This window comes from Malania oleifera, chromosome 2 (genome assembly GCF_029873635.1).
Source record: "Malania oleifera isolate guangnan ecotype guangnan chromosome 2, ASM2987363v1, whole genome shotgun sequence".
NCBI classification, from domain to species: Eukaryota; Viridiplantae; Streptophyta; class Magnoliopsida; order Santalales; family Ximeniaceae; genus Malania; species Malania oleifera.
In genome coordinates, this window is record NC_080418.1 from 78,156,364 (window position 1) to 78,168,062 (window position 11,699).

The window sequence follows — 11,699 nt, forward strand, 5'->3', positions numbered from 1 at the left end:
TAAAAGTTTGTTAAAAGGACATAGACAATCCCTACTATTTGGTAAAAAATATATATATATTTTTTAGAAGTAGAAGTGCCTAAAAAATTAAATATCAAGGGAGGTGTCTAGGATTTTTGAAATTTTAAAGAAAATCTGTAAAATTTTTGAAATCTCAATAGGGATTCTTGTCCTTTTATCAAACTTAAAGAGAGATTAGTACGTTTTGCCTTTTATTTTATGATAAGACATTTTTTTAGTGTAAACTATCAAATTCTTTTATTATAACGTTTATATTCCAAGAAATAGGTATTCCATGAACCGAATATTATATCAAATTAAATTCATCTTAAATTTAAAAACTTGTATGAGTGTCATCATACGCAATGAAATAAGCTATTAAAAGTCTCCACATGGTTCACAATAAGAGCTTTATGTTAAATTAAATCTTAAAAAAAAAATATCAAGAGAGATTTGAATTCTAAAACAATTAGCTCAATTTCAAAAGCCAATAATATATAAATAAAAAGCTCAAAAAACCAAAATCTCAGTTACAAACTATTTCAAAATTTAAATTTTAATTGCTAAATGTTAATAGAATATAATATTATTAATTGATTTTAAACTTTTACATCTATAATTAACACTCTCATAAGTCAATTTAGATTCAGAAATTTATGAAAGGAGCGAAAAAGAATAAATAAATAAATGAGATGGAAACCAATTTTAGATGTATTTTTCTTTCTAACTCAAATATTTAAATTTTTTATTAATTAATTGTCCATTTTATTTTATTTTATTTTATTTTTCTCAGTATAAAAGTACAGACGTAAAGTACCGCCGCATATTAAACCTCCGCTTGCGTTCCAATTATCTTTCAGAAACTAATCTTTTTTGTTAATTAGAATTAAACCATTATTACTGCTCCTAAAAAATGTGTGCTTTTGCCCACTAGTAAAGCAATCGCAACTCCGGTCGGTACGGTCCTCTGTCTCCCTCTCTCTCTCTCTCTCTCTCTCTCTCTCTCTCTCTCTCGCTCGCTCTCGAAAATTGTTGCATTTTCTTCTTCTTCATCTTCTGCAACACGTCTCCTCCAAGAATTTGAGAAAATACTCTTTATTAAGTGTTTTCTTCCCTTGCCCTCTCTGCCTGCGGAATCTCTTCCTGTCAGTGATTGGATCTGATTCACTTCGAAGATTGAACCAATGTTCGAATTTCCCGATTGTGAAATCAAAAATTTGTTTTGAATCTTACCATCATTTGATACTTCAAGCTGAACTTTCCTCTGCTGCAAGTTCTTCAAAACCCTCCAAATTGTAGCTTTTACTCCTTTGTACCTCGGGTTATTGCGATTCTTGCAGGAAGTATTTTGGGGTTTTCGCACTGTTAATTGGGCTCTTGATATGCTGCTTCTGCGCGTTTTGATGAAATCCTCGTGCATGCTGTACGCTTTTTCTTCGGGAAAATTTTGAACTTTCTAACTTCAATGTTATTTATATATTGGAAGAAGCGGCTGCGGCTCTGTTACCCAAGCTTTTTGCTCATCTTTGGGCCTCTGCTCCTCAGAAGTCAAGGGGGTTTTGGTTCTGTTTTAAACTTTTCCGGAGCCCTCAGTTAATTCAAGTAGTTGGGGTGTTTTCTCCCTTCTCCCAGAGAGAGAAGGAACTGTACGAAATCTGGAACTCGAAGAATTCATGAGCATGAGGAAGAATGTTAATTCCCACCCAGGAAGGGTTTTGAGTGATAGAAGGTGGATTCTTCCATTTTTCGCTAGCTTGCTGGTATCCATCACTCTATTTTTAGCTACTGTTTTTGGGCTACTTTCGTCTCCCTACTCTTATCATGGAGATCAATTACAGTTTGACATTATTTCATTTGCAAGATCGGAAGACTCCAGTGGTTATTTCGTGGAGTCAGATATAAAGAGATCGCATGATGACAGGAAAAACGGGGCTCCAAAAAGAGAAGCACCTAGATTAGCTTATCTTATTTCTGGGACAAAAGGTGATAGCCAAAGAATGATGAGGACATTGCAGGCTGTGTATCATCCGAGAAATCAATATATTTTACATTTGGACCTTGAGGCTCCGCCTCGAGAAAGGTTAGATTTGGCAATATCAGTGAAAAATGATCCCACATTCCGAGAAGTGGAGAATGTGCGAGTTATGTCCCAATCCAATTTGGTTACATACAAAGGTCCTACAATGATTGCTTGTACTCTGCAAGCAATTGCAATCTTGTTGAAGGAGAGCTTGGACTGGAGCTGGTTCATAAACCTCAGTGCTTCGGATTATCCTCTCGTGACACAAGATGGTCAGTCTCAGTACTAGACTCTGCTTCTCTTTTATTATCAATGTTTTTACTGTTATTGTTGTATTCATGATTTTGATTTTGTTTTTTTTGTTTTTGCTGTTTTTTTCTTTTGGGTGCGCATGCATAGTCCATTTTCTTTGCATATGGGATTTGACTGTGTTACATAGCATGACCTGACCCTGTTTCACTCTGGTCTATATATATATAATTATGTATCGACACTTGTAACAACAATCAATTTCGAATTTTTTTTCTTGGCTAAAATTTGGGTATGACCTCAGCCTGTTTGTTGTCGACATTCTGAAGCTAAAAAATTGAACATGAAATTTTAGGTGTCATTTGGTAGAATTGCCTCTTACAATTACACATAAGGACTTATCTTTCAGTTTTGCTCTTTGATGTGGGTGAGGTTTGAGAGTTGAGATAATTGTGTTGGAGAATTTAGGACCAACTCTTGATTAGATAGTAAGAGACTAGTTTATTATTGATGTCATCCAGCCAAACTAGAAAATGATGTTTCATAAATGATTGGTACAATATGTGATCTTTGAAGCACTCATTTCTTTTTTCTTTCTTTTTTTCCCCCTTGTCTCAGGAGAGGTGGGGTTCAAGCAACATGTCTTTAAATTTTACGTACACATTTAATAGACCATAATAGCGGAGTAGGGTTCTTCTAGTGATTTTGAAAGTGACATGATTTTAGGAACTAGTTTCCTAGCCCATTTTATACCCATTTGATAGTTGGAAAAACAATTTTGCTTGAAATCTGTTAGGCGTATTGATTTCCTGTATGTCCTTATGTAGTCAGCATGGGAACTCAATCAATGATTAATCAATTGGTGAACTACATCAATGACAAGGTAGATGAATTGATCATCCACTGTTTAGTGATAGTGAGGAAGTAATTCATCATTTATCACGCTTTGATACATTTTGCATATATGGCTGTGGTAATTTCAACTTCTCTTCTAGGTTACGCTTTCATTTGGAGCAAGATTTTTGGCATCTGTCTCAGACAAATTGGTGGTGTTGGTATAGGGATAAATTCTCTGAATAACTTTATTCTGTGTGAAAAGTGAAAATGTTACACTATGGAACCTCTAGCTTTGAAACAACTCTTAGAATTTAAGATATTGAGTTGAAGTAAACCAACAGGCAGTGAATCTTCTGTGCTGCAATATATGTGCTGTTTAAGTGGTAGAAGTGAGTGAGCAAGGACGTAGATATGTTACGGATGATCAAGAGATGGTGCCTGGCGGTTGGGCTAAAGGTGGCTGTATAAATAATCAGCAGATAATGTTCCTTTAGTTATGAGGCAATTAATGTGTAAAGGGATTTTATTAGGCATAGAGGACTGCAGCACTGATATTTGACTGGTCTTCTGGTCTTGGCATGACGATGAGACTGTGTGGATATGGATTTATCTCTCCATCCTCTCATGAACAAAGTAGGAAAGCTTTTTTTCCTGTCAGTTTCATTTATTTATTTATTTTTTCATTTTGGCGGGTGAATTGAGCAAAACTATTTCTTTTCTAAGCTTGTAATAAAAAGCTCTTTTCATTGAAGTTGGAGATAGTAGAGGCTTTGTGTATAGCGCATTTCGCTTAACTGGACACACGTATGTGTGCGTGATGAACAATGAACATCAAAAGCATTCTTGCCTAAAGCATTTGGATGTGAATATAGAATAGTAATCAAGTTGAACCAAGCTTCAGCATGTTTATGCTTGGCTTGTGTTATGAAACATGCCCCAAGGTTATGCATCAAATCGAAAAAAAAACAATAGAAATCAGGAAAACAACAATTTACGTGGTTCGTTGGTATGCCTACGTCTATGAAACCTCTGCAGAATCTCCACTATATCATCAATGAAAAATCCCCTAGGGTTTCAACCTTATGCCACTAGCTTATATATAAAAAATATGAATAGTGTAAATCATTTGATGGACGAAAATATCTTTGTCTTTTGAAAGTAAGACAAAAAATTCCAAAAAGAAATAAATTTCTACATTATATATAAAAGTATGAATATTATAAATAAATTTATAGACAAAAGTACCGTAATATTTTAAAAGGACAAACATCTCTAAAACAAATAAAATTTAGGGCAAAAAACACTCACGTTTCCTGAGGTTTGGCAAAAAGACAAAGACCTCCTCTAAGGTTTCAAAAATGGCACATACCTCCCTTGAGTATTGCCAAAAAGGCACAAACCTCCCTTAAAAAAACTTGTCTTTTGGCAAAAAATACAAGGGGAGGTTTGTGTCTTTGGACGAATCTCAGGGGATGTCCCTGGGATTTTTAAGACCTCAGGGGAGGTCTTTGGAAGTTTTGAAACCTCAAGAGAGGTCATTGTCTTTTTGCCAGACTTCAAAAGAGGTTAGTATCTTTTATACTATATATAGAAGTATGAACAATGCAAATCAACAAAACATCCTTATCTTTTGAAAGTAAAAACAAATAATTCTAAAAGAAAAAAAAATTTATGTACTATATAAACAAAGCAAATTAAACCAAAATTAGATGAAATTACATTTACCAATATGGAAGTTGTTGTTCAAACATAAAAGAAAAACTTTGCCTTAAATTAATAAAAGTACAAGTGGGGTAAATAATTTTGTGAAAAAAATATCATTATATTTTAAAAGTAAGATGAAACATTCCTAAAAAAAAAAAAATTAAATTCAACCAAAATTAGATAAAATTACAATTATAAAACTTATTTTAGATAAGATTGAAATTTGAATCTAAAGAAACTTTATTTGGCTGAAAAAAAAAAAATGAACTAGCTAGTTATACACATTGCATATGTATGAATATTGTAAACCATATTAAAAGCAAGAAAATATTATTGTTCTTAAGAAGTAAGACAAAGCATTTCTAAACAAAACTAAATTCAAGAAAAATTAGATAAATTCACTTTAAAAAATTTATTTTTAAATAAGTCAAAATTTGAGCCTAAAGAACAATTTGATTAAAACAAATTAAAACATAATTGTTATTAAAAAGACTAAATAGAAATTATATACCAAAGTAAAATAGTTAAATTCATTTGAAGTCTCCGAAATTATTGTGAAGTGTTTAACATCGTTTGATAAGTAATAATATAACTTCTAAAAAGAAATAAAATTATCGACCTAGAAGTATCCCCAAATTATATATTTTAATTTTATTTAAAATTTTAAAAACTCATTAATTGATCATTAAGTAAACAAAAAAAAATCAATATAAAGACTTTAGGTAGAAAATGATGATTTAGAAATTGAAATAAATTTCTAACTATTTTCATTGAAAAAATTCATATATCGAGCTTTTTTTTTACAAAATAAAAATAGTATAAAATGTGTATGTATTTATTTTGATTTATATCATTACATAAATATTAAAACTTAATATTTTGCATAATTTTAGTTAGAACATTTCTATCATATCATATCTTATAAGCATTTTTTTTTTGTCCATATATCTATGTGGTGTCTAATAGTATCTCGTATATATGTGTGTATTTTTTATGGTTTCAAATAAAATATGATTTTTATACTTTGCTCACAAAAAAGGGAGGGCAGGGTTCCTTCTAGCAAGTGTAATACCAAGACCAGCTTTGAGTATTCAAATTATGTCAATGTATTGTTAATTTATACTAAAAATATATCTAAACTTCATTAAGAATTATAAAAATATTTTTTAATATCATAATATTATTTAGATGCAGTCATGTGTAATGCATGTGACGTATTTACTAGTGTGTATACATGTGATGTATTTACTAGTGTATATATATACAGCCCCCTTGTGAAAACCCCAAAATACCCTAGTACAACAATATAATGACACTATGCCTTGGTGCAAAATCTATTCCATACCACCCCAACACCCAACACCATCTCCCCTGGACCAAAACAAATGCATCATTTGGTTTTTCCTATGGTCATTTGGTATACTTCCAAATGAAAACTAGAAATAAAAACTTAAAACCAGAAACCAAATCTAGAAATTGAAAATCAGCAATCTATTTGGTTATACCTTATAAGTTCAACATTTATAAATAGATTTAAAGCCTTAATTAAAATATGATTTCAAAAGATTGAAAAATTCTGATGAACACAAATTTACACTAATCATAGTAATAGAATATAAATTACTTATCAATCTTCACTACACCAAGTATAATCCCTATCATATATGAAGGTTGAAAAATCATGAAACTAATTTTTAGATGGTCTTTCTTAGCTTTTAAAATTTTACAAATTTTTGAATATTTTTCAAACTTTATTTTTAAAAATTTGTTTAAACTTTTCTTCATTTAAAAGAATTTGTTGCATAGTATTCAGTCAATCCATTAAAGTAAATTTTGGATATTACAGTGTTATGGCTACGAGCCACGAAGATTGAAAACCAAAAAACCTAATTTGTAGTTGTCTATTGAAAACTTATTACAAAAAAAAATTGGTAACTTAGACAAATACATTGTAACCACTTTTTCCTTATTGTGCTGCTATACAGCCTCTTGATAAATGAGCTTTAGAAATGAGCTTTGGTCTGGTTCATTTATGAAACAAGCCCAAATATGCTGAGCCCAATTTGTTCTAGCTTGGCTCACTTATTAAATTAGCCTAAATGAGCCAAGCATAATCTTTCCCAAGCTTATTTCGTTTGTTTGGTGGGCTTAAAAGTTAAGCTGAAATAATTTGTTAATGTAAATAAATAAGCTTGAGTGAACGCTAACCGCTGAGCCTCTAAGCTTTTGACAAATGTCTTAATTTGTTTGTGATCCTAGAGAATAGAATTGAGGATGGATAAACAAAATGATATTGATTTCTTGTCCTCATGTTTGTACTCTTATCTTCCTTCTCCCATGATAAATTTTCTTATTAACCCCACAAAATAAAAGAAAATAGAAAAAAAATATATCCCTTCTGAGCTATAAACAAGCTCAAAAAGAGCTTGTATGAGAGGGACATGAACATAGCTTACTAGAGATTCAAAATCAAGCTTGGGAATCGCTCATTTATATACATTAGTAATATCAAACAAGCTTTTACTAACCACAAGCTCAAAAAGAGCTTGTATGAAAGGGACATGAACATAGCTTACTAGAGATTCAAAATCAAGCTTGGGAATCGCTCATTTATATACATTAGTAATATCAAACAAGCTTTTACTAAGCACTTTTAAGACGAGCCAATGAGTAATTCATGAATGGCTTAGTTCTTTGTAAGTCTCAAGAAAAAAATTTCTTGCCTTTGTCTCTCTCCCAAAACAAGGAAATGATGAAGAAAGGTAAAAATTATAATATTTTGGTTCATTACTGACCTATAAAAAACCCTAAGGGGGGCCATGTCAGATGCCTATGTTTGGGAACTCATGGGAATCATACAGTACCCCCAAAACATGAATACTCAATATGCACATCGCCATTTGGTAATCTTGCATTCTCTTGAGAATTTAACTTAATGGACAAAAATATCCCTACCATCCATTGCTGTGAGATGATCTGTTCTTGCTTTATAATAGTAATAGTAATAAATATTAATATGTGTCGATGAGGGTTTTTTGGTTGAGTTTTTTGCTTCTGCTGCTGCTACTGTTGTTGTAGCATTGACATAAAAGGGGCCTATATTGTTTCATGTTAGGATTATAGCTTCTGCATGACCTGGAGATGCAATTCTTCGTTCATTTTGGCTACAGTTTTACTGAATTCTAAGCAAACTAAGCAATTGATATAGGATCACAAGAAGACTGACCCTGGGAAACTACTGTGTTTTTTGACTGCTTGGATGAAAAGATATTTAGACTATAGGAGGATGAAGTAAGATGGAAAACCTCGAAAAGAGGCTTCTTTTGTGTTCAATATTTCTTCTTTATATGGACAAGGAACTGACAAGTAGAATTCATTTTCCATGGAAGGCCATTTGGACACAAATTCTCACACCAAGATATTTTTTCTTCCTAGGTAGGCCTTTTGGGAAAGGATTTTGACAATAACTTTCAGAGAGGTATAGGTGGCGAACAGAGCATCATGTGCAAAAATGAGACTAGGTGCATCATCTACTTGTTTGGTGCATTTGACCTAAAAATCTTTGGATAGTTCTTTGTCTATGATGGGTATTTACTGGGTGGCGTTGGGTTCTTTTTTGTGAGAATTGTGGCTTGGAAGGGAATTAAGGCAAAGAAAGAAGAAGATTTTAGGCTGATAACAATTTTTTTGGATGATTTATACTTTATAGGAAAATAAATCATAGAGCTTTTAAAGGAATAGAAACTTCTTTTAATATTGCAAAGGAATATATGGTTTAAGACATTGTATTTTTGGTCTAACAGATTATGGTATCATTTTGTACGTCCAGGCTAGCATTAATTTTGATACTATTTCTTTGTAAATTTTTTGCTTGTACTTGGGTGCTCCTTGGTGCCATCAGTGTGTGCTTGTAGAGTATGTTTCATAGGGCTAGGAAACAACAATAAAACAAGCCTTAAGTTCCAATTAGGGCTAGGAATGAAAGTATTATTTAGAAACATTGGGGATGTGCCTATTTTAAACATTGTGGGGTTACTCCACTAGTAATACCTATTTTGAGATTCTTGACTAGGGAAGACAAATGTCCTTGTGAAGGAGGGTTTCTTGCTTTTTGAAATCATTTAGAAGAGGAAGAGTTCCTGCCATGAGGATAGAGTATCAAGCTTTGACGTGCTGCTGTTATCTAAAAAAATAATTTACATACTATTCTTTAGTAAGAAAAATTTTATCTCTGGGAAAAGAGAGAACAATGGGAATGTTTAGAAACTTCATTGAGAGCTATGGACTGCAAATATATGCTTAAGTTGAACACCAGTGTACCATCCAACACGGTAATATGTCAGATTAGAAAATAATGAGCGTGTGCAGATATGGAGGAAACTTCGGCATGTGAAACAAGTTTTTGTAATCAAAAATAGTTGCCGAGTTTAGTTGCTATTCAAATTGTTGCCTACCTGCCCAAGCTTATTTGAGCAAAGGATGTCCATAGAATATGATCCATACCTTGTCAGCAACTGCTGGTTGCATTCATATTATGCTTACATGATGTAAATATTCTCTACATTTGTCTAATCTCATGTGTATGTATATAAATGGATTTGTAATTTTTGCTATGTATGTGTGATGTGCGTTGTGCTTGTGCAGATATGCTTCATGTTCTGTCTAATTTGTCCAGGAATCTCAATTTTATTGAACATACACAGCTTACTGGTTGGAAATTGTAAGTGCATTGATTAAGCTGTAGAGAGAGCCCTTTTCTTCCTATGTTTTAAATGGCTGTGTAATTTTAACTACTCTTGTAGGAATCAAAGAGCAAAGCCAATAATCATTGATCCAGGCCTTTACTTGAATAAAAAATCTGACATATTTTGGACTACTCAAAGGCGCTCCATCCCCACCTCTTTTAAGTTGTTTACTGGTAGGTCCTATATTTTTATGTAGTTTGGTTAACATGATCGTTTTTATTTGATAGATTTACATTTCTGTAAAATCTGATAATCGTACAACTATGAGAACTAAGCCTTTCTGCAGACTATTTGGGGTTGTACTTCAGTTAAGGATGTCCTTTAACATTATCTATATATGCAAAAAAAGAAAATGCAATCTTGGAACTTAAAAAAAAAATTATTATTATGGTAATTGGTAAATATATAATCTGAGTTCATGCACAGAAATTGCAATGATACGTTAAACACTACGTTGTGTTTTACTTTATAAAAAAAAAGGAAAAAAACATTATGTTGTGTTTGTGCAATGGGAATGTTACCTGCAAATTAGATGATTAGGCATCTCCCATCTCATGTAGAAGTTGGTGTTGATTGCAAAGGGGCCAGCGGCCCCATTTGGTCCTTGTTTCTCTTCTCATGGTTTTTCTTTGGCCAAATAAAATTGTTTCTGTTTATATGCTGATTTCATCAGTAGAAGTTCATTCGTTCACAATTTAAAACTGGCTTCAGGAGGACTTTAAATAAGCTATTTATCCATCTCTATATTATATGACTTTGATTGTTCTGTTCAAAATGAATTTTGTTTTAAAAGTGAAATTGAAAAAAAGAAAACCCTTAGAGCTAGATATTAAATTATCAATATCTAATTAACAAGTTTAACTCATTGTGTGCAGGTTCGGCATGGATGATGTTAACACGGTCCTTTGTTGAATACTGTATTTGGGGTTGGGATAACCTCCCTCGAACTATCCTGATGTACTACACAAATTTCGTATCCTCCCCAGAAGGCTATTTCCATACGATTATTTGTAACAGTGAGGAGTTCCATGACACCGCAATAAGCCATGATCTCCACTACATTGCTTGGGACAATCCTCCCAAGCAGCACCCTCTCTCTTTAACTGTCAAAGATTTTGACAAAATGGTCAAAAGTGGGGCTCCATTTGCTCGAAAATTTGCAAAGAATGACCCTGTTTTGGACAAGATCGATAAACAACTCCTAGGCCGTGGTACCAGGTTTGCTCCCGGGGCATGGTGTGTAGGGAGTTCAGACGGTGGGGCTGATCCTTGTTCCTTCCGGGGCGATGATTCGGTCTTTAGGCCAGGACCAGGTGCTGAGAGATTCCAAGAGCTGCTTCAGAAGCTGTTGTCTGAAGATTTTCAGAGCAAACGGTGTTCATAGAGGTGAGGATTGGATTACCCCAAGTGTACATTGGATTGTTCATAGATTTTACTGTTGATGTACACAATGGAATTTTTTTTTTGTTAAATATTAAATGAATGTTTGAGCTGTAAACAGTGCCCACAATACATTTCTTTTCTTGCTCGTTTGATCAGTCTGTGTTGGTAGGGTTGGCTTTTTAGTGCCAGCAGAGTTCAGATGTTGTAGAGTCCAAGAATTGTAGGAACAAATACGGAGGCATAATATGCGCAATTTTAGCGTCTCCATGATTCCCTTGTTATATAATATGTCCTATATTTTTTAGGAATCATCATACTCTTGCATCATTTTTATTTTTATTTTTCCTGAGTTACTGAATTGAGAAGTAACGATGGAAGGTGGCGCAGTTATTGGGAGGTTTTATCATTATTCATTATGAAATGAGTGCGGCACTATAGAATGCAAATTTTTGAAAAAATTATATGTAATTTAAAAATCCATGCTTAAAACAGTTTTGTCAAAAGCCTAAAGAATGAGCCTTTTAGCAGCAAAATAGACCATTTGTGCTTGCATGAAAGAAAAGTATCACATGATGAAAATTGCAGTGCAACTTGGAAGGGCTCTCCTTCCCGCGCTGCTGTCGTATCCACCTCATTGCAAATAAGGTACTAGGTTCTTAGTTCGTCTCTCTCGTCAGGCGATCATATCAAAATAGCATTTGCGGATTGGTAACAAAAGCACAAATTTTTGTGCTGTTTCTGCGTAATTCCTAAAGTGGTAA

The 11,699-nt window shown here is 33.1% G+C and overlaps 1 protein-coding gene across 1 annotated transcript; it reads left to right on the forward strand.

The window, feature by feature from the left end:
• Positions 1 to 877: 877 nt before the first annotated feature.
• LOC131149115 (beta-glucuronosyltransferase GlcAT14A-like) lies at positions 878 to 11,249 on the forward strand. Its single transcript, XM_058099229.1, has 4 exons — positions 878 to 2,292; positions 9,455 to 9,530; positions 9,613 to 9,728; positions 10,431 to 11,249. The coding sequence occupies exons 1-4, from the start codon at positions 1,674 to 1,676 to the stop codon at positions 10,937 to 10,939; spliced, it is 1,320 nt and encodes a 439-aa protein (XP_057955212.1). The 5' UTR covers positions 878 to 1,673; the 3' UTR covers positions 10,940 to 11,249.
• Positions 11,250 to 11,699: the final 450 nt, after the last annotated feature.

Excerpts from the sequence above, each read along its gene's own strand:
- LOC131149115 (XM_058099229.1), top strand. The coding sequence starts at position 1,674 with ATGAGCATGAGGAAGAATGTTAATTCCCACCCAGGAAGGGTTTTGAGT. Across the intron at positions 9,531-9,612 it reads CAGCTTACTGGTTGGAAATT|GAATCAAAGAGCAAAGCCAA; the intron begins GTAAGTGCATTG and ends CTACTCTTGTAG. Across the intron at positions 9,729-10,430 it reads CTCTTTTAAGTTGTTTACTG|GTTCGGCATGGATGATGTTA; the intron begins GTAGGTCCTATA and ends CATTGTGTGCAG.